We start from the raw sequence: 23,566 nt of genomic DNA on the forward strand, positions 1-23,566 counted from the left end.
TCTCACATTTTCAGCAATGACTTAGACCTACACACTTTCCTCTCCCAGCCACAGTGTAGGCTCTCCATTGCGACTCTCATCACCACAATTTTGGAGCATCGAGAGTCACTCATTAGCCATACACATACTACTGCATCACATGTAACTTTGGTCCCATAGGTCATATTTGACCTCCAAGGATGATAATAAAATCTATCTCTCTCTCCCTCAACCTCAGAGGCTTTTGCCTCCCCCCCCCCCCCCCCCCTCTCTCTCCTTCTCTCTTGCGCATGATGGCTGGAAAGAGAGAGGGAGAGTGAGAGAGAGAGGGAGGGAGGGCAAGATTCTATGAGAGAGAGGGGGGGGGATGATAAGATTTTTTAAGTTTATAAAATCTCCTCTTTTCTATTTAAAATCAATCCTAGAAGTAAAAAACCTTTCATTATTTTGTCACTCACCTAATCAAGGTAACTCTCTCCCTCCACCTCATCCTCTCTCTCTCTCTCTCATGAGTGAGAGAGAGAGAGAGAGAGAGAGAGAGAGAGAGAGAGGGGGGGGGGGAGGGAGGAGTGGCTCATTAAAAAACAAGCCTGTTCATAGGGTAATCTACTACTATCAGATTCTCTCTCTCATAGAGCGCCTGTGTGTGGCGGATGAGGAGACGGCCTCCCCCCTCTCTCTTTGCTCTATGTGGTGGATGAGCGGACAGACAAAGACACGAAGACTCTGTGTGTGTGTGTGACCAAGTAGATGTGCTCACTCTAGCTAGGGGGATGCGTGCCAAAGCTAGGACTGAGGGAGGGAGTGAGGGAGGTGGAGGGGGACAAGACATGCGCAAGGGGGGAACACACATGTGCATGCACAGAGCTGGTCCGAGGTCACTTTGAAAGGGGGAATATTCGAGGGGAATCTCGGTAGTTGAAAGTAGGCTCTCTTTCTCTGTTCTCTCTCAGACAAAGGAATATCAATTTTTTTTTGTTGAAGCCATTAGGAATAGCATTTTATTTTTTTGAACGAGACACATACTACTAAATTTAAGGCTGATTTGAATGCTACTTTCAGATGAAAGATTTGGTACTGTTGCATCATTACTTGGGCATACAATTTAAGCATTGGACATACAATTTAAGCAATGTGATGGTAGTATTGAACACACTATATAGAAACATTGCTATGTAAGTTTGGACTTGATGACTGCAAACCTATTGCTACTCACATGGAAACAGGTTTGAATATGAGTCTTCATGCTACTTGTGATCTTGGTGATGTCACTCTTTATCAAACTATTGTTGGATACCTTACTTATGTATGCAATACGAGGCAAGATATTCAGTTTTCACTCTCACATGTGAGCAAATTTATGCATAGCACAAGGTCTAAGCATTGGGAGGCTATCAAGAGGACCTTTCACTACACTTGAGTGGCACTTTAAATCTCGGGTTGTTTTACTCCAAAAGGGATCATTGCCGCCAGATTTACATGCTTTTTTGGACTTGAATTGGGCTGGTGGTTATGACACTCGAGTGTCCACGAGTGGTTCTTGTTTCATGCTTGACAGTTCATGCATATCATGGTTGAACAGGAAGCAACCTATTCTGGCCACTTCAAGTTGTGAGCTTTTGTATGATGCAGCTAGTGCTCTTTAGATAATTAGTAGAGGAAAATGGCTCATTAGAAATACTCGAATGTCTATGTTTAAATGGCATATAGGTTTTGATGATGCAGTTAGTGCTCTTCAAATGCAATGGCTCATTAGAAATACTCGAATGTCTATGTTTAAATGGCATAGGGGTTTTGACACTAAAGGTAAGAAACCATCAAAAGTTCCAGTATGAGTGGATTTTCTAGACTTTCCCATAGAATTTTATCCTTGGCTAAAACAATCGGTGCTCAGATAGGCAAGGTCCTATGACAAGACCCAACCAATGAAATCAACCCCAAATGGGATCCTCAATTGCTTATTGAATTTGACAAAGACTCTTCATTAAAGAAGCTATTCCTTGAAAAGACCACCTAGGTTAGGTGCTTCACAGCTAGAAAGTTATTTATAGAGATTTGCCCAATTCTTGTTTTCAGTACTTAAAATAGGGTCATTTGATTAAAGATTGTCTTAAATTGTTGATTAAAGAACAAAAGGACTTAGACAAAGGCAATGAATTGAAGGACACCAATCAAGGATTTTAGTAGGTGAATAGATGAGGTAATATCACGAATAGACCTCCTACAAGGAACAATGGGAGCAGATTTTTCAATAAATTTGGAGCTTTGTTGGATGATGTGTTTGATTTTTTAGTAATGGAAGGGACAAATGTAGAGGTTGATAGAGCTTCTACCTCTCAAATTGTGGAATAAGTACAAAAGGAGGATGAAGGAAATCAACATAAAGACTAGAGCCATACTGCTAAAAATAAAGCTCTCATCCCACCTAATAGTCCTTCTGAAAAACAAGAGGGATGTCCTCTAATTTTGAAGACTTGAAGCCGGAAGAGGAAAATTTGACATCAACCCATCTTAACACTCAAATTAACAGACTTGAAGATTTCAAAGAAAAGGGAATGAGAGATGAGGAAGACTTCAACAAGGAATTGGAAGCACAAGATAAGGAAGAAATATCCAAACTTGCTCAACCTCCCTCAATTCAATTGAAATCATCATGATGACCCAGGTAGAGGAGGAGTCTCTATGCCAAAAACAAGGCCAAGGGTAAAAAGGAAAAGTCCTATGATCCTAATATAGCCTCTTCTTCATTAGTTAAACCTTCCAAAACCTCTAAAATGTGAATTACAAAGTTGTTGGTATGTCCCTTAATTGTAAAGGGCTTGCAGACCCTAAATTTGGGATATTTGCATCAAGAGATGGTTTTTTGAACTTTAGCTTCATTTTGACTTTATATGCTTGCAGGAATTCAAGGTAGCAAGGGATGCCTTAAGGTATAATCTGCATAGAATTAGCAACCAACCTAAGTGGTTTTTTACCACCCATTGTTCTATTAAGGGAGGTTCTCTATTGGACATAGTTGTCAAGCATGAACAATTGCTTACTGACATCCAATATAGTAAGAGAGGACATCGGGTGGCAGTTTCTAGAAAGAACCATTTAATTATGCTATTGTCAGCATTTATGCTTCTAATTTTTTCTCTAAGAGAGCAGCTATATGGATAGAAATCAGTTATTTATATGATCCCCCTGTTGATTATGGGGGACTTTAACATTGTTACTTGCATTAAAAGATAGGGAGAATTCTTTAAGAGAAGTAATTCAAAGAAGAGAAAGAGAATCCTGGGAGAAAATGTATGATAAACATACCCTGATACATGTTTCTGTGAACTCTAGCTTCACTTGGTCAAATAAACAACAAGGAAACTATTACAAGGCTGCTATACTTGAAAGAATATACATGTTTAGAGACTTGATGTATGATCACAAGTTGGTAAGTTGTAAACCAGATTCATATTTGCTGTTGTTTGATCATAAGCCTGCTTTTTTTGAAATGCATAAAGGTGAGCACAATTTTAAGTTAGGTTTGCCTCACTTTCACATTTTAAACTGGATACTGTGAAATGTAAAGTTCGATGTATTTTCTATGAAGCTTTTGCATGCCATGAAAAATCTTTTAAATCTTGGGGTGTTGCCATCAATAACACTCAAGAAGCATTGACCAAGTTCAAAAGGCTAGCCAAGGAGATTAGAGCCAATAAAAGAATGATGATTAGCAAAAAAGACTTTGCTTTAAAGAGAGAGGCTCCAATTAGTGATTGTCCCACCCTTGAGCTTATGAAACTTAAGGAAAATTTAGGAAGGGAGGAACGCCTAGAGGCATAGGGGGCATTTGCTAAGGCTAGACAATTATGGGCAGGTAAAATTGATAAGCCCAATCCTCCTTGTTGAAGAAGAAAAAGAGCAGGGATTTGATCCCTTATTTGAAAAATCAAGAGGGAATCCAAGCCAAGTCCAACCAAGAGAATACAGACATTGCCTAGTATTTCTGTTCCAATAGTTTCTCTCCTGTCCCCCAAAGAAATGGGGAGATTACTAAAGCAAGGGCACAAATAGCCTCTGCAAGGGAAAAAATAGTACCTTATCATTTGGCAAAAGTGTTACATCAAGCCGTATCTGAGGGCAAGATCAAAGAATCTATTGGAAGACTCAAGAATGGAAAAACACCTAGCCTAGATAGAGTTCCTAATGAATTTTACATCTCATATCAAGAATTTTTGGTACCTTATACTATGCTAGTTTGGCAAGAAGCCATGAACTCAGGAGCTCTCTCTCCTAATAAAAATGTTGTATTTGTCAAGTTGATTCACGAGAGAGGCTCTAGGGAGGAGTTATCTAACTAGCGACCTATTACTTGTGTGACTTATGTTTATAAAAGCTTCTCTCTCTCCTTGGCTAGAAGGCTCAACCCCTTTATGGATAAGATTATCGATACTCAAGAAACAGAAAGGATTTATTAAAGGAAGATTTATATGGGATGCTATCATTACGTTATGGGTAGGAATGGATTATGCAATTGAGTCAAACCAAGACTTTAACTTTTTCAAAATTGATTTTGATAAAACTTATGATAGAATTGAATGAAAATTCCTACTACAATGCATGCATGATATGGGTCTAGCAAAGCTGTTTATAAGATTTGTGAATATTCTCTTTGATAATGCTTCTATAGAAATCTCCATCAATGGTCAATGAATAGAGCCCACTCCGCAGATGTACAAGGCAAGGATGTCCTCTATCTCCTCTTCTATTTGCCATTTCCTCAGATGCTTTGGGATGGTTGATCAAAATCTATATGAAACAGGGTAAGTTGAAGGCAATCAACTTTCCGGGCTCTATGGACCCACTGTGCTTGCAACAATTTGTTGATGACAATAAAATATCTTTGGGAAGGAATGACGTGTAGTCTGTTGATAGTTTCTGGGAATGCTTGAACACCTTTTTATGAGCCAGTGCTTCAATCATAAATCGTGCTAAAACTAGTTACAAAGTTTTAGAGAGAGTTTGTCCAGTAGTGGTGACGTAAGTTGGATGTAAGGCTATTGTGGATGGAGAACTTTTCAGGTTGTTAGGAATTTCTATGGGCTTCAATGTCACCTTCAATCAAAGGTGGATTTGGGTTTTGGACAAATTTAGGAAACATTTTGGCAAAATTTTCAACCCAACATGTTTGCTCAAGTTTTTGTCCGTGATCAGTATCTTCTCTCCTTACTATTTTTTTTTGTCTTGTTAGATGCCTTCTCAGTTTCAATTGAATAAAGCCTTTAGCAACAAGAAGATTCTTATGGGGAGGCTCTGAGGATATTAACAAAATTCCAAAGGTAGCTTGGTTGACCCGTTGCCTAGAAAAAGATAGGGGTGGTTTGGGGATTCTGAACATCCAATTGCTCTCCACTAAGCTGGTTTCCAAGTGGATAATGAGAGGTGCATCCTCTAGAGACTTTTGGGTTTTACCGATTAAGAGAAACATGCACCTTTTCAACCTGAAGGACTACAAAGGTTGGAGGGGGTTGTCACATGTTGAAATCCTAATTTCTAAGGCTTACTTTGTTCCAAAGGGTTATGCTCTTGTTTGCAAATTTTGAAAATCTTGGAATAGTAAAGGGGTGTCTCCTAGATTGTTTTCTTGGAACTTTTGTCTTGAGGATACTATCTGATGTTTTTCCCCTCTCAAGAAGTGCACACGATTGTTTTAAGGTAGGCATTAGAATGGAACTCATGAACCCAATTCTGCAAAGATGTTTCAAAGGGACTTTTTCTTCTTTGGACAAGATTTGTAGATTAATCTATACCTACAAGGAAATTATATGTAAATGTGACCATGTATTAGTTTCTAAGCTCAATAAAAGATGGCGGATCTCTAAGAATTCTTAGAAATGGTCTTATAGATGTGCCTATTGGCTTATCCTCTCTCAATCAAGCAGAGTTGCCTCATGTGGTTAATACTTCATCAAGGGATTTGGATCGGTAAAAAACTTAAATAGATCAGGGTTCCAAATGGGATATGCTAAATGTGTAAGCTACATGAAGGATCTATCCACCACCTCTTTGTGAGATGTAAGCACAACTTGCAATTTAAAAAATGAGCTTTAGAAAGCCTGTGGTTTTGGTCCCTGTCAGGTGTCTTGGAGAACCTTACTATTGGGAGAATGTAAAGCTATGGATGTCCCCTTTTTGGACATGTCTTAGAGGAGCCTACCTTTGGCAAGCGTGGCTTGAGAGGAATAAAGCTTTGTTTGGGTTGACTCACACAACTTTTGTTGCTTAGCTCACTCTCAGCTTCATCTATGTAATGAAAGAAATGAAGTCTCATGTAAAAAGGAAGCTTCACAATGTGATGTTAGTGAACTACAAAAGTCTTGAAGATGATAGGGATGGAGGGTTGTACTTCTTGCCTTGTATGTCCATTCTAGGTTAAGTTTGATCCATGATTATTTGTCTTTCTTTAACAGACTCTTGTGCTTTGACCACAACCATTTGGATGGTCGGCATGGTCCCTATCCTCCCTCAAGGGCAGTTACAGACTCTTTCCTTTTTTCATAATTCAACACTCTTCTAAAAAAAAGGAGGCTCATTGATTTGGCAATAGGAGGTTCACAGAACCAAGCAATAAGGAGTAAACTTACAAATTGGATCATTTGTAGCACTTTACAACAAGTGATGCCTTAGATGCCTCCTAACACAACAAGTGAAGAAAATGTCAATAGCACAGATTTCCATAAATGCACCACTCATGGCTGCCATCAATGCAACACTCCTCAAAAACCTACGTAGTGTGTTGGCCCCAAGTAAATAGCAACGTGGAGCCTTTGTAGCTTGCCGGCCAGTGGAAAGAAAGCTTCACCCAGACTTGCAAGCTCAGACCTGCAAGCTACATCCTTGTACACAACATCGAACATTAGCGTAAATAAAACAAGCATACCTTCAATGCACCCAAGCTTTACCACATGGGCTCACAAAAATTGGTCTATCCGCTTTGTAGCAATACCACATGGGCACCCTGTGCGGGAAATGAACACGCCAACAAGAACTTCCCAAATAAAACCTACCGTAACAAAGAAAAGAATGGTACACGTGGCAATAATCGGACAGAGGATCCAACTGCCAAAAATTGGCACTACCATCTTATGAAGGCCAAAAATAAATACAAAACAATTTTTGCATGCTTTCTACTCCTGTGAGAGAGAGAGAGAGAGAGAGATGGCCAAGGCGAAGGCCGCCGCCCCTATAGCATGGAGCGCTCGACTGGCCATTACTCTGGTACGCGGCCTTCCAGGTACTCTTGCATTGCACCGCCGAACCCTTGAGGCTCTTGGACTTCGCAAGTGTTACCGTACTGTCATCCGGGAGAATACCCCTACTATTCGCGGAATGGTCAAACAGGTCTCTCTCTCTCTCTCTGTGTGTGTGTGTGTGTGTGTGTGTGTGTTGTGTGAGAGAGATCTGTGTGTGTGTGTGTGTGTGAGAGAGAGAGAGAGAGAGAGAGAGAGAGAGAGAGAGAGAGAGAGAGAGAGAAAAGCTGGTAGAGTTAAATGCATGCGACAACGAGTTAGAGATTTCATTTTCAGGATGGCTTGTTGTGGGCAGGGCTTAAATCCTCGAGTTGGTAGCACAATAAAAGTCAGCAACAGTGCAGGCATGCTGTTGAGAAGCCCATGTCACATGGTGTTTGAGTGTGAGATCACAAGCAGACAGTGTTGGGAGACCATTTTTGAATTGTTGTAATGATCCAGTGTGGGTCTACTGTGACAGCTGAAGTCCAGTTGGATCAAGATGAGAATGTGAATGTTCTGTCATGACTTCGGAGATCAAGGGCAGACTCCGTAATGAAGCCTAGCACCAAAGAAGCATTAAATTGAAAAATAAGCACACAAATGAGGTAGTTGATAGGACATACACACCACAAAAGACTAAATGAATTAGCAGAATATCAACTGGTCGTAACTTGGACGAAGACTTCACAATGTGAAGTCTGCATATCCGCTATACGACTAAAAACTATACCTAGATGAATTTAGGATAAGCCTAGATTCACCCTGAAAGGAAAGTGCAAGGTATAGACCCATGGTAGTCACCCACAAGACAATATAACCATCAACTTCATCAAGTATAGTATTGACTAAATACAAAGACATCCCCACTAACGTACGCTGAACCAATACACAATACAATCAGATGTGTGATCTCTATGAGATGAGAGATGTGAAAGTGGGTACCCTTGGCTCCATAAATAGGTTCCCAAGGGGAGGTAGGGCAAGGCCTGATAAAAATCCCCACCACCCAACAGAAAAATGATCTATGGAAATATATGTGGGTGCGCGAACAAAAGTGGGCGGCCGGCCCCAAACTTGGCGGCCGGACTAGGTACAACCTAGACTATGGATGGCCAGCCCGGAGACATACTAGCCGTACAAGTATGCCCTAGACCTGTGAAGCTGTCACGTGCACATCTAACCCTATGTGTACGCGGACAAGCTACTTCATGACACGGGTTCAGTTCAGTTAGCTTAGGAAGTGTTCTGGCACTTTTGTGAGTCTATTCGCAGACCGTACATATCCAGACACTTAAGAGTAGATGCATATCCTGACACTGAAGAGTAGATGCATATCCTCTGGTTGCACACAGCATGATTATCAGATTACTGTCAGAACCCATCAGAGCATTTTTACAGTGCATAGACCTATTTATCCTATTTTAGCCAATTTTCACTTATTATTTTAGTGACTTTTGTTGGGAACTAGGTAGGGCAATTTTGATAGCCAAGTATATAAGAAAACCCAGCGCTAGCATAATCTAGCAGAAGAGAGCACGGACCAGACATCCAACAAGCACCTTCTCAGCAAGACCCTTTCCCAACAGCATACCTAGCGTTTTTGCCAAGCAGAAGCCTAGCGTTTTCATCAATAGCAGAAGCCTTGGCGTTTTGCATTGCAGATCAGCCCCAGACAGCAGGACCAGCAGAAGCCTAGCGTTTTTGCAACAGACCCCCAATTCAGCCTGGTGTTTTTGGAGCAGCATAGCAAACTAGCGTTTTGCAGTTCCCTCGCGACAAAACCCAGAATAGCACCAACGTTTTCAGTTTTCAGCATAGACACACCGCAGTAGAAGTCCGGAACCTCGCAGATCTCACCTTCCCGCAGTAGATCCTCGCCGCACGGTCAGATCCACCGAAGTTTAGCCCAGAAAACGCAGATTTCAGCATCTGCGTTTTCAGCGCGTCGTCGTCGCATCGTCGCCATCGACATCGTCATCGACATAGAGTTAGAATTCAGCAGATAAAGATTTGCAGATTTCAGCCCGTCTCGTCGTCGTCCTCATCGTCGGCAAGTCCAAAGCATTGTAGAGATTTGTGCAATCATTAGTAGGCCGCTCTCGCCATAGAGAGTGGGGCCTTTGGAGGAGGGTTTGACAACATTTTGGTGTCGTATTCTTCTCTCTATCTCTCAGTCTCAGTACCTTCATTCACAGTGTTCACCACTTGTTTGTGCTCATTGCACTCTCTCACTAAAGGAACAGAAGGCTCTCCCTTTCGTAAGTAAAAGGAACCTTGAGCACAGTTCGGAGCACTCATCTTGAGCAAAGTTCAACATTCACTTCCGCTGCACTTGACATTGGTATCAGAGCTTTGGCAGTGTTCTGTATCACTCAAGGAAAGAACCACATATTTTTTTTTTGCTTGTTGCGGTTTTACATAACCCAAGTCTTCTTGGGCGTGTCGATTCCTAATCGTGTTTTTGAAGAGTGACTGGAAACTCAAAAAAGAAGGGCTTGTCCAGCCTCCCCTTGTTTCTCTTTTCACTCATTGAGAGCGCATGCACTTAGCGGCCGGCCAATCGATATGAGGTGGGAAAAAGCAACCTTGGTGTGAGCGCAAGGCCGCCAAGGGGTGCGCCCACGGGAAAGAGAAGAGCTTGGGTAAGAGAAGATTCTTCTAACACAGATTGCAAGCTAAAGTAGAACCTCAAGACTCCAGAGCCTCAAGAACCCAAGAACCTCAAGACCCTCAAGAACTCAAGACCCTCAAGAACCTCAAGAACCCAGAACCACAAGAACCCAAGTTCCTCGTGAATCGCATGGAGGTGGTGAGCATGAGCGTGGCGAAGAAGAGTTTTAACCACCAGGAGGGTTTTCCGACCCTCCCCCTTCCCCATCTACGCAGAGGATTGCACTAACTCCTATGGAGGCTTTCGACAAGATGATGATGGACAGGAAGTTAGAACGCGAAGCAAGAAGAGCAGAAAGAAAGGCAGAACACAAAGAAAGAATGGCAGCCATACAGCGTGAGCGTGAGTAAGCATGCTTGGCAGCCGAAGTAATACGTGCAGAAATGGATCGCAAGCACCAAGAAAGAAAAGCAGAATTGGCTTGCGAGCGCGAAGAAAGCCGGTTAGCCTTTGAGCGTGAGTGTGAGCACACGCGCTTGGTGGCCGAACAGAGAGCCCAACACATGCAAGAGTTGTTCCAACTCTTTTCTAGTGTGCAGGTGTCACAAAACGGGAGCGTACACGAGCACTTAGAAAATCTGAAAATTATAATTCTTTGAAAACATGAGAGAAGGGAGAAGATCGACACAGTATTGGGGACCAGAAGATCGGTTGGTCCCCCCCCCCCCGTTAAGAGTATTCTTTTATTCAGGGAGAATTCTTATACAAGCACGAGAACCCAAGGAAACCCCTCCGTTCTGTAATCTTAGACCCGAAGGTCGTGCTTTCCCGTAAAGGGCTTGGGCACAAGGCCGTTCCTTGCCGTAAGGGACCTAGGCGCGAAGCCGTACTTTCCCATAAGGGACTTAGGCGTGAAGCCGTACTTTCCAGTAAGGGACTTAGGCGTGAAGCCGTACTTCCCGTGAAGGGCCTTCCCGTACGACGGGAGATTCCTGCAAAACAAACCACACAAAGCAACAATCCTCAATGCGTATCAACACCTTATACTTGTTGCTCCTTGCTCAGAGAATCGACCTCCGTACTAAGTCGTCACACGATCACTTGCAAATTCTGTCGCCAGCACGTGCTCCAGAATCCCAACGCTAGTTCTTGTTGCTGCTCCCGGCATATCAAAACTGGAACGCTTGCTGCCCTTTTATAGGCTCTGGCACCTGGCAGGAATAGAGGCCCAAAAAGCAGAGCCAGCGCTCCTAGAGAGAGGAGAGAGAAAGATCGCAAATTCAGCCCCCCCCTCTGTGTAGCTTTTCTAGCGCTGCCTTTTTTTAAAGGACTTGCTTTATTTTATTAATAAAGGCCCGGTCACTTAAAAGTGACCGGCCACTTTAATAAAATAAAGTGTGAACATGTTCAAACTTTAAAAACTCACTTAGTCAATGAAAACAATGCTACACGGACACATTCCAGGCGTCCCCGGGTGCAGGGCACGACACAGATGCAATGCAGACACAGACTCCTCGCGGGAAAACATCTGTCCTCCTGCGACTGTTCCTGCTTTTCGTAAAAAGCTTCATTGAACCCATCTTTATTCTTGTGCTTGCGTTCTTACGCGTATTTTCTTACTCACTTCGGATTTCCTCCTTAGCCTACGGGATGCCCCCTTACTGATGCACCCGTCACCCATCATGTGACGCATCAGAGACACTCGTAACCCGGCCCTCTCCACCAAACTTACGGAAACTCCTTCGCGATGTTTACCGTCACCCATCAAATGACACATCAGAGTTATCCGTCCTGATGGCAGTTCCTGTAGCTACAATCGTTTTAACAGTTCTTAGTGCACATAATAAAATATCCTAAAAAAGAGATTTAATTATTAAAAATAAGAAAATAGTCCAATTAGCAACATCCCTCTGGCTTCTAAACAGTTGACCTCAACTGTAGCGCTTGGACATATACCTCCAGTATCTCAGGATAAGCTGCTAATTCCTCATGCGTCATCCACTGAGCATCTAGGTTCGAATAGTTCTTAAACTTAACCAAATACTTCCGTGTTATCTTTCCGGATTTGAGAGACCGCTCTTGATGACTTACTATCTGCTCCGGTTGGAGTATTTCTTCTGTTTCCTCAGCCTCAGGAGGTTCCTCAGCGCTAGGCTGGCTCGGAGGCGGTCCCACATACGGCCGGAGTAAACTGACATGGAAAGCATTATGGATCTTCCAATTAGGCGGTAGCTCTAATCGGAAAGCGACATCATTCACTCGCTTAGTGATCTTAAACGGCCCATAATAACGGGTAGAAAGTTTTACCACTTTCCCCTTATGAGACGCTTGTTTCTTAAGTCGTCTTCTCAAACTTGAGTAAGACTAATTGTCCAACTGTTAAGTCTAGATTCCTTCTGTGCTTGTCTGCAGCTTTCTTATGCTTTTCCTGAGAGCGGAGAATAGCTCTCCTAACTTGCCCGTAGGCTGTGTCCAAGTCCCGGACAAATTCATCTGCTGCAAAGATCTTATCCTTAGTTAAAAGGATGGGTGGAAGCAAAGGCTTACCAGAATCTCAAAAGGTGCTTTCCCCGTCGATGAGTGTATGGTATTGTTATACGCATACTCGACAAGAGGCAAATATTTCTCCCAGTCAGATTGCCGGTTTGACACATAAGCTTTTAACATATCCAATACTGTGGAATTGGCTATCTCACTTTGCCCGTCCGTTTGAGGATGGTAGGCAGATGAAAAATTCAGCTTTGTACCAAGGTTATCCATCAAGGCACACCAAAAATTTCCTGTCATGCGAGGATCTCGATCGCTCACAATAGACTTAGGCATTCCATGATGCTTAAAGATCTGTGCTAGAAAGACCCTAGCCATATGATCTGCTTTGATCGTTTTCTTGACTGGTATAAAGTGTGCTTGCTTGCTAAACCTGTCCACAATGGTCCAGATCGCGTCATATCCAGTCTGAGTTCTAGGGAGGTCCATGGCAATACTTTCCCAAGGTTCATTAGGCACAGGCAAAGGTTGTAGCAACCCAGGCGTCTTATGCCGATCATACTTCACTTTTTGGCAAACCAAGCATTCCCTGACATACTTATCAATGTCTGCTTTAAGGCTAGGCCAAAAGAAATATCTTTCCATTGCTAAGGTTGTAGGGAGAATACCCCGATGACCTGCATAAGGCGAAGCGTGTGCTTCATCCATGATCTTCTTTCTTAATGGTTCCGCCATACATATGGCCTGATGGTGGTAGAGATAGCCGTCCCGAATGGAATAGGGAAACTCATTCTCTCCACGATATAGCTTTCCCCAAATGGTGGAGAAGTGGATCATTCGGATATAAATCCGGTAGTGCCTCTAATTCTTGGTGATACACCGAAGTGATAGTGTTCACCCTTGGCCGCCTAGACAATGCGTCTGCGACTACATTCTTACTCCCAGCCGTGTGAAGGATTTGGAAGTGAAACATTGACAAAAAGTTTGCCCATCTCATCTGCTTTTCAGATAGTTTCCTTTGCGTAAGAAAATACCGCAAACTCTGGTGATCAGTCTTGATCACAAAATCCGCTCCTAGAAGATAGTGCTTCCAGTTGGATAAGGCGTGAATCACAGCCGTGAGTTCCTTTTCGTAGATTGATGCATGCAACTCTGCATCCTTAAGCCGTCTGCTTTCGTATGCCACTGCATGGCCTTCTTGGTTTAACACTGCTCCGATGCAATCACGTGAAGTATCGCAGTGAACCTCAAATGGTTTCCTTTAGTCAGGCACTATCAAAATAGGTCCATGGCTTAGCAAGTACTTGAGCCGATCAAAAGCTCCTTGTTGTCTCGATCCCCATTTGAAAGGAATCTTCTTCTTTGTCAAATCATGAAGGGGTCCTGCTACATGAGCAAAATTTCGGACAAACCTTCGATAATACGAACATAATCCCAGGAAGCTACGTACATCATGTACCGTAGTGGGAATAGGCCAATCTTCTACCACTCGGATCTTGGCAGGATCCATACTCACTTGATTGTGAGAAACTATATGGCCGAGATAGTGTATCTCTGAGAGAAAGAACTCGCTCTTCTTTGCATTCACATGCAACTCATGCTTTCGCAATTCTTGAAACACTAAGTCCAAGTGCTTCCGATGTTCCTCTTCTGACTTAGAGAAGATGAGTATGTCGTCAAAGAATACTCCCGTAAAAGCTCGATACGGGCTGAAAATGCGGTCCATCATGCGATTGAATGTCGCAGGAGCATTGGTCAAGCCGAAAGGCATTACCAAAAATTCATATAGTCCAAAGGTTGTGCGGAAAGCAGTCTTATGGACATCCTTAGGGGCAATCCGTATCTGACGATACCCACTCTTTAAGTCTATGCGACTAAAGACACTTGCACCTTGCAACTTATCAAGTATATCATCAATCCGAGGGATCGGAAAGCGATTCTTGATTGTGATTTTGTCTTAAGACCTATAGTCTATGCACATTCGGAACGTGCCATCTTTCTTCTGCACCAGTAGAACTGGAGAGCAGTAGGGTGAAGCACTTGGCCGTACTAACTCTTTCTCTAGAAGCTCGTTGACTTGCTTCAAAATTTCCTCTTGCTGAGCAAGACTCACCCGATAAGGGGGTTGATTGGGAGGCGAGCTACCCTGTATGAGATCTATGCGGTGATCTTCCGGACGTACCGGAGGGAGTTCATCAGGAAGTGTTTCCGTGAAACAATCCTTGTACTTTTCAATAAATTGAAGACGCTTGATTTCCAGACTAGAGAGAGAGTCTCTACTAGTTTTATCCTTTGCAAAAATCAAGTAAGCAGAAACACATTTCTTCATTTCTTTCTTAATGGAGATATGGCTTACAATTGGGAACTGCCAATCTCCTGCATCAGCTTGAATCTTTATTTTCTTACCCCCACGATCAAAAGTGAGGGTCTTTTCCACATAATCGGGAACAGGTGTCATGTGAAAGTGCCATGGCATACCCAAGATGATATCACATCCCTCGATGGGTGCCATCAAAAATGATTCACGGTTCTTGTACTCGCCAATCCAAAGATTGAGCTGTCCTTGCACGGGAGTTGCATTGGTTGTCAACCCCTCGAATGCCGATCCGGATGTAACTGGTGTGCCAAGCTGAGCCGGTGTAAGGCACAAACGTTCTGCAGTATCCAGGGAGATGAAGTTATCCGTGGATCCTGGATCATTAAGAATCAGTACTCGCTGGTTGTGCAAAGACCCCCAGCCCTTCAGAAGTTGACGCTTCCCTTTCTCTGTTTCTGTGTTTCCTTGAACATCTGGAATTGAGTTCAAGCTTGGCGGTGCGGGTTCCTTCCTTGCTTTCTCTTGCCTCGTAGAGGCTTGTTCTTGCCGTTGCTGCTTTAGCGGGCAATCCGGTTTCATATGTCCTTTCTTGCCACAATAGAAGCATCTTCCTTCCTCTCTGAAAATTTGAAGTTGAGTAGGAGAAAGATACTTAGTTCGCTTGCCAGTGCCCTTTGGCTTCTTAGAATGATCATCGTCCCTCGGTGGAGGACGTTTTCTTCCTTGGCCCCCTTGGTCATCGTAGACCCCTCTTTGTCTTGCACGGTAAGTGCCATGCTCCATCTTTCTGGGCGTCCTAGTTGAGTGCAAATCCTCAGCAAGATTGCTGACTCCATCATCCTCTGAAGAGTATCATGCGGATACACCTTCATACTCTTTCGAAGCTGTGGTTGGAGACCCGCTTCGAACTTTCGTTTCTTTTCCTTGTCGGCAATCTTCATGAAGGGAGTGACCTTCAGAAGAACCGACCAATACTTGTCCACATAGGTCGTTACTCTTTCATGTTCCTTCTAGGCAAGCCAGTCCCATTCCTTCCGTATGTCCTGCTCGAAGTCAGGCGGAAGAAATTGTCCATAAAATTCAGATTTGAAGCTCTCCCAAGTTCTGGCCTGAGAACCTTCCAGAATCTTGGCTAACCACCAATTGCTTGCCGTTTCCTTGAGGTGCATCCCCATATGGCGTAATTTGGATTTTTCTGTGAAGTGCCCATTGGTAAAGGCGACTTCAAACTGTCTGATGAAGGACAGTGCTTTGGAGATGTCTCTCCGTCCGTTGTAGGTTTCGAACTTGATGTCCTTGTCGCCCGATTTGAAGACTCTCATGCGATGTTGAGACTTGCGACCATGCTTCTTGAATCGAGGTTTATCTTTAGGTTGATGTAGAGTAGTGGCAGTAGTAGCGGCTTCCTTCTTCTGACGAGATGATCGAGAAGTAGAAGTATAATCAGGAGAGTAAGATGGAGATGAGATAGAGATGTCCTTGCTCTCGTCTAGCAAAGAGAGCGCTTTTTCCTGGCCTTTCCTTGAAGTAGGCAGTTCATTCCGATCCGTAGATCCTTTGTGCACCTCGGCACGTTCTTCTTCTCTTGCCTCCTGTGGTCTCACGCCAACAGTGTTGTCTGGATGCTTGGCTGCATCAGTTCCATTCGTTTTCTTCATTCCGCCCAAAAGCTTTTGGACGTCTGGCAACAGTAAGATTTGTTGCAACTCCGCAAGCTGAGCTTGCACTTGTTGAATCTCCTCTTCAACGCTTCTCCCTTGGCTCGACATGGTTCTTCCCGTTCTTCCCGGAATCGTCCTTCTTTGTAGAGAAAGAGAGGAGTCCGAGCTCTGATATCACTGTCACAAAACGGGAGCGTACACGAGCACTTAGAAAATCTGAAAATTATAAGTCTTTGAAAACATGAGAGAAGGGAGAAGATCGACACAGTATTGGGGACCAGAAGATGGGCTGGTCCCCCCCCCCCCGTTAAGAGTATTCTTTTATTCATGGAGAATTCTTATACAAGCACGAGAACCCGAGGAAACCCCTCCGTTCTGTAATCTTAGACCCGAAGGTCGTGCTTTCCCGTAAAGGGCTTGGGCACAACGATGTTCCTTCCCGTAAGGGACCTAGGCGCGAAGCCGTACTTTCCCATAAGGGACTTAGGCGTGAAGCCGTACTTTCCCGTAAGGGACTTAGGCGTGAAGCCGTACTTCCCGTGAAGGGCCTTCCCGTACGACGGGAGATTCCTGCAAAACAAACCACACAAAGCAACAATCCTCAATGCGTATCAACATCTTATACCTGTCGCTCCTTGCTCAGAGAATCGACCTCCGTACTAAGTCGTCACACGATCACTTGCAAATTCTGTCGCCAGCACGTGCTCCAGAATCCCAACGCTAGTTCTTGTTGCTGCTCCCGGCGTATCAAAACTGAAACGCTTGCTGCCCTTTAATAGGCTCTGGCACTTGGCGGGAATAGAGGCCCAAAAAGCAGAGCCAGCGCTCCTAGAGAGAGGAGAGAGAAAGATCGCAAATTCAGCCCCCCCCCCCCCTGCGTAGCTTTTCTAGCGCTGCCTTTTTTTGAAGGACTTGCTTTATTTTATTAATAAAGGCCCGGTCACTTAAAAGTGACCGGCCACTTTAATAAAATAAAGTGTGAACATGTTCAAACTTTAAAAACTCACTTAGTCAATGAAAACAATGCTACACGGACACATTCCAGGCGTCCCCGGGTGCAGGGCACGACACAGATGCAATGCAGACACAGACTCCTCGCGGGAAAACATCTGTCCTCCTGTGACTGTTCCTGCTTTTCGTAAAAAGCTTCATTGAACCCATCTTTATTCTTGTGCTTGCGTTCTTATGCGTATTTTCTTACTCAGTTCGGATTTCCTCCTTAGCCTACGGGATGCCCCCTTACTGATGCACCCGTCACCCATCATGTGACGCATCAGAGACACTCGTAACCCGGCCCTTTCCACCGAACGTACGGAAACTCCTTCGCGATGTTTACCGTCACCCATCAAATGACACATCAGAGTTGTCCGTTCCTGATGGCAGTTCTTGTAGCTACAATCTTTTTAACAGTTCTTAGTGCACATAAAATATCCTAAAAAAGAGATTTAATCATTAAAAATAAGAAAATAGTCCAATTAGCAACAGCAGGCGCAGATTGCAAAGGATTAGGAGAAGGAGACTCTCTCAGTCTCTTCTATTCCAAAGCACGATACACATGATTTGCTTGATAATGATAAGCATGATGATTTACATGATCAAGATGTGATTTCTCACCAGCATGATGATTTTGCATGATAATGATGTAATTGTTCATAAGGATGATGGTTTAGTTGATACTTTTTCTAGTGAAGCTAACCTCATTGCAGATTTGATCAATCACGAAGATCCGATCTTGGCTCTCGAATCGAGGTCCAAAGAACCCCCACAGGATGATTTGATCAATCAGGAAGAACCGATCTTGGCTCTCTAGTCGAGGTTCAAAGAACCCCCGCCGGAAGTATTATGTGTTCGAATGATTAGTCAGCACGCATTGTTCGAGTGTTTCATTCGTGATGCTCTCCTGTATTTTAGTCACCGTCCTTATGTGATCCCTTTTTATAGGCATGACATATTGCATGTTGAACACGATTCACTCATGGATGAGCACGGATGTATGCCGATTATTCATGAAAAGATGAAATGTTTGCATCCAAGGAATTCACATTCCATGTCTCTTCCTTGGCATGACACCGTATCAGAAAGAGCACAAGAAGGATTGAGCATCAAGTATCGACATTTTCATTGTGTTTTGCCACAGTTGATTGATTTAGATCAGAAAGTCAAGATTCGACCCGATTGTTTGCGTGTGTTTGATGAACGGTTTGGCACTCCGTCACTTTGTTCATCTGCATTACATGCACAGTTTTTTCGAAGGAATAGTATTTTCCCGGTCACTTTGCATGGAATGGGTATGTTCATGTTTTGTGTTGGAAGTGGTTTCAAGAATTTTCAGCCTCGGAGATTCTTGAAGAAGGTGGATGCATGACTATAGACGAAGTTGAAGCATTGAAGGAGCCGCAGATGACTTTGTGTCGCTTTCGGCGCGGCCCAAAGAAGCAAGCGTTGCAGACCTTTATGAAGTTCAAGTATTGCATGATCCATGCATTAGAGTGGGCCGGCAAAGAGTCCTTTCCAGGATTCGAGACGTTGTTGGCGATCTCCCTCGACGCCATACAGTTCGGTACCAGTACCTCACTTTGAAAAGGAGGGGATGTCACGTGCACATCTAACTATGTATACGTGGACAAGCTACTTCATGACATGGGTTCAGTTCAGTCAGCTTAGGAAGTGTTTTGGCACTTTTGTGAGTCTGTTCGCAGACCGTGCATGTCCAGACGCTTACAGTAGATGCATATCCTCTGGTTACGATCATCAGATTACAATCAGAACCAACCAAGAGCATTTTTACAGTGCATAGACCTATTTTTCCTATTTTAGCCAATTTTCACTTGTTATTTTTAAGTGACTTCTATTGGGAACTAGGTAGGGCAATTTTGATAGCCAAGTATATAAGAAAACCCAGCGCTAGCATCATCTGGGTGAAGATTCAACAGGGACCAGACATCCAACAAGCACCTTCTCAGCAAGACCCTTCCCCAATAGCATACCTAGCGTTTTGGCCAAGCAGAAGCCTAGCGTTTTCATCAGCAGTAGAAGCCTTGGCGTTTTGCATTGCAGATCAGCCCCGGCGAAGCAGGACCAGCAGAAGCCTAGCGTTTTTGCAACAGACCCCCAATTTAGCCTGACGTTTTTGGAGCAGCATAGCAAACCAACGTTTTGCAGTTCCATTGCGATAGAACCCAGAATAGCACCAGCGTTTTCAGTTTTCAGCATAGACACACCACAGTAGAAGTCCGGAACTTCGCAGATCTCACCTTCTTGCAGTAGATCCTTGTCGCACGGTCAGATCCACCGAAGTTTGTAGATTCAGCCCGGAAAACGCAGATTTCAGCATTTGCGTTTTTAGCGCGTCGTCGTGGCATCGTCGCCATCGACATCGTCATCGAGATAGAGTCAGAATTCAGCAGATAAAGATTTGCAGATTTCAGCCATTAGCGTTTTTAGATTTCAGCCCCTCTCATCGTCGTCGACATCGTCGGCAAGTCCAAAGCATTGTAGAAATTTGTGCAATCAATAGTAGACCGCTCTCGCCATAGAGAGTGGGGCCTCCGGAGGAGGGTTTGACAACATTCTGGTGTCGTATTCTTCTCTCTCTATCTCTCAGTGTTAGTACCTTCATTCACAGTGTTCACCACTTGTTTGTGTTCATTGTACTCTCTCACTAAAGGAACGGAAGGCTCTTCCTTCCGTAAGTAAAAGGAACCTTGAGCACAGTTCGGAGCACTCATCTTGAGCGAAGTTCAACATTCACTTCCGCTGCACCTTACAGAAGCAGCAAAGTGGTGTAAATCTAACACCCCTCTCAGCACCGGATGCTGAACAAACCGCATGAAGCTGAAGATGTGAGGCAAATGATGAAGATGTTTGCTGCAATGTCCACTGAAGGACAATACTCCATGAGTGTAGCAGTAGTCTGGGGTGTCCGGACCGCCAAGAAACCTCCATGGAAAGATGCCGTCACGAGCAGTGTAGCAAACTACTGTACTCCGCTGATACATGGTGAAGATACTGCATGCAGGTCCCGAACTGAGTGTGAAAACAATTCCTTGTCGTAAAAGAAGTGCCAATAGACCTGCAAGTGTTCTGCCCAATAGGATCTATGGTGTCTGTAGTCAAACCGTCTGGAGAACATGGAGAAGCCCAGGAACGGTCATCAGAATGCACGGAAGCCTGTCAATGCATGAACATGCAACCCAGTGTGGCTAGGTGGCTAAGCTGTGTAAAACTCCAGGAAGGCCAGATGTAGTAATCTGCACCATAAACTCCTCCTAATCAAGGAAAGCCAGACTAAGCAGTTTGTACTGTAGAAGCTACCGTAAGCTACAGTAGTCACTGAGAGATCGCACGGACCACCATTGGATGGTTTCCTGTCAGTAGGTAGGGTGATCCAAGATGAGGGGAAAGCCAGACTCAACAGTCTGCGTTGTGAAGGGCCTCTGAGCAGAGGTCTGGTCAGACCAAGTTGACTGCACCTTAATCATCTTGTAGAAGTAGGGAAGCCAGACTGCGCAGTCTGTGCTTGAAGATCCTCTGAGAAGAGGAAAGGCCAGGCTAAGATGTCTGCTTCGTCTTGCCTGTATCTTCTGCCTCCAATCCTCCGGTGTCAACCTAAGCATAATCCGCACCAACAACGCCACCAAACCACAACTCGGTGTGGCTCTCAAAGCGAATGAGCTAGGAGTGGCCTACTGCCCAGGTCGGGGGATAAGTTTGCTGTAAGGTTACCGAGGGTGAGTGTAAGCAACTCTGAAGGTAGCAATCCAAATGATGAGGAGTGTAGAAGAGCAATTGCACTACCATCCAAGCCAAGCTCCGGGTGACTCCGGATGTAGTCGCGTAATGATGCGTGATCTCCCGCATCTTGCGGGTAAACTCTCCAAGAGAGTCCAAAGCACTGAAGTCCCACTCCAGTTTGTAGATCCAAGCAATGAACCTGTCCAAGAAGAGATCCAAGATCCTCTCTCTAAGTCCATGTAGATGCTCCTGTGTAAGCAAGTGATCTGACGTGTCGAGGTCAAGTGGTAAGTGTCTGTCCACCAAAGATGGTGGTGAAAACGCTGCTGTCCAGCGATTTTCAGCGTGCTCGTACGCTCCCGGCAGGGTCCGGAGTGGTGCAGAGGGTGTAGGGAGGGGTGGTGAATCACTGTCACTACCCCAGATGGGCTGAAAACAAAGAAAACATCAAAGGGTAATGGCTGAAATCTGTAGATTTGAAGAGGAACTTCGCGGGCAAGGTACCGGATGCCAAGGCCGGGTAGGTGGTGGCAAAATCCGGGGTCCAAAAGCTGAGCGCTCCCCTCCTGTTGCAAAAATGCAGGTCAATTTGCAGCCCACTTTTGCTGCAATTTTTGGCACCAAAAACCTTCTGTTTGCTAAAAAACAAAGGCTTGATGGGTGTGAGTGCGCGCGTGCGGAAGTGTGAGAGAGGAGAGAGAGAGAACGACAGTAGACACAAACACTAGAGATGGTGAAGAGAAGGCGATCAGCCCCCCATGACTACCATGAGCAGAAGACTCAATACACAGTAACCAGATGATCTCTTTGTGATGTGGAAGTGGGTACCCCTAGCTCCATAAATAGGTGCCCAAGGGGAGGTAGGGCAAGGCCTGATAAAAATCCCCACGACCCAGCTGAAAAATGATATATGGAAATATATGCGGGTGCCCGGACAAAAGTGGGCGGCCGGACCAGGTACAACCTAGACTATGGGTGGCTAGCCCGGAGACATCATACTAGCCGTACAAGCCCTAGACCTGTGAAGCAGCAGAGTGGTGTAAGTCTAACTCCCTCTCTCAGCACTTGATGCTGAACAAACCGCGTGAAGCCGAAGATGTGAGGCAAATGATGAAGATGTCTGCTGCGATGTCCACTGAAGGACAATACTCCATGAGTGTAGCAACAGTCTGAGGTGTCCCGACCGCCAAGAAACCTCCATGGAAAGATGCAGTCACGAGCAGTGTAGCAAACTGCTTTACTCCGTCGATATAGGGTGAAGATACTGCGTGAAGGTCCCGAAGTGAGTGTGGAAACAACTCCTTGTCGTGGATATCCAAAGCGGATAGGAGTGAGCGTCCCAAGGGGACCTCCATTAGAGCTGTACGTGATTCTGCAAACAGATTACATACATTTCTTGATGAGGTCCTTGACATAGCTTCAAATTATTTTGAGCATTTGTTTACTGCTGATCAGCTTACAGACGATATTATGCGTGCTAGAGAAGAGGTTTGGTCTCATGTACGGCCTGTGGTTACAGAGGCTATGTGTCATACATTACTAGCCCCTTTCACTATGCAGGAGGTGCATGACAGTGATTGGCGTGGATAGTGCCTCCTGTCCTGGAGAGGACGGCTTGACTAGACAGTTCTTTTTGAAGTTTTGGGATGCTCTCAGCCCTGTTATGCTTTCAGGTTTGCAACACATATTTGACACAGGAGAGATACCTGCCTCTATGTGTTCAAGACTTATTTCTCTTATACCAAAAGGCGGAGATGGATTGTCCCTTTGACAGTGGAGACCGATCACTCTCATGTCTTTTGAGTATAAGATCTTAGCTCGCATGATCAGTATGCGCTTGAAACCCTTAGTGCTCGATCTCATTCATGCTTGGCTGACAGGTTTTGTACAAGACGGTTGTATCTTAGATAACATTTTCACTTTCTATGAAGCAATCGAGTGGGCTTGTCGGTGAGAAGGCTTATGACAGAGTAGATTGGGATTTCTTGGAGGGCACTATTCAGCGAATGGGTTTTCGCTTATGGTGGATCATGGGTAGTTCTGCATTATACTGTACTGCTTCCAGCGCTGTCACAATCAGGGGCCACATTGGACGCCGTTTTCCATTGTCTCATTTAGTTCGCCAAGGATGCCCCCTGGGTGCTTACTTCTTTCTGTTTTTTGTGGAGGTCATGTCTCTCTTCTTGCGCCACAGGACCCCACAGTTGAGAGGTCTTGCTATGCCGTTGATTGATTCGCAAGACTCGTTGGATCAGGAATATGCTGATGACACTATGCTCTTTGTTCGATATGACACCCACCTTGGACAATCTACGGGATGCTCTTGCTTCCTTCTGCATGGCTAGTGGTGCTCTCATAAACTAGCACAAGTCTTTTGGCTTTCTAGTAGAGTAATTTCAACTTGGCTACCTAAAGGGCAGACTTTTGGGTTTCCATGTCGGGATTGATGTGTCTGTTGAGTAGCAGTTTGTGCCCGTGCTATAGTCCATCAGGAAGAAACTTCGCC

At 44.5% G+C, this 23,566-nt stretch overlaps 1 protein-coding gene across 1 annotated transcript in view; it reads left to right on the forward strand.

The window, feature by feature from the left end:
* Nucleotides 1–7,127: 7,127 nt before the first annotated feature.
* The window catches only part of LOC147436417 (ribosomal protein L30 family protein), a 66,327-nt gene continuing 49,888 nt past the window's right edge, over nt 7,128–23,566 (forward strand). The window contains exon 1 of the mRNA XM_086489326.1: nt 7,128–7,359. Within this exon, the coding sequence (XP_086345452.1) occupies nt 7,177–7,359 (183 nt within the window). The 5' untranslated portion in view covers nt 7,128–7,176. The remainder of the gene's footprint in view (nt 7,360–23,566) is intronic.

Source organism: Adiantum capillus-veneris, chromosome 18 (genome assembly GCF_014529385.1).
Source record: "Adiantum capillus-veneris isolate H3 chromosome 18, ASM1452938v2, whole genome shotgun sequence".
NCBI classification, from domain to species: Eukaryota; Viridiplantae; Streptophyta; class Polypodiopsida; order Polypodiales; family Pteridaceae; genus Adiantum; species Adiantum capillus-veneris.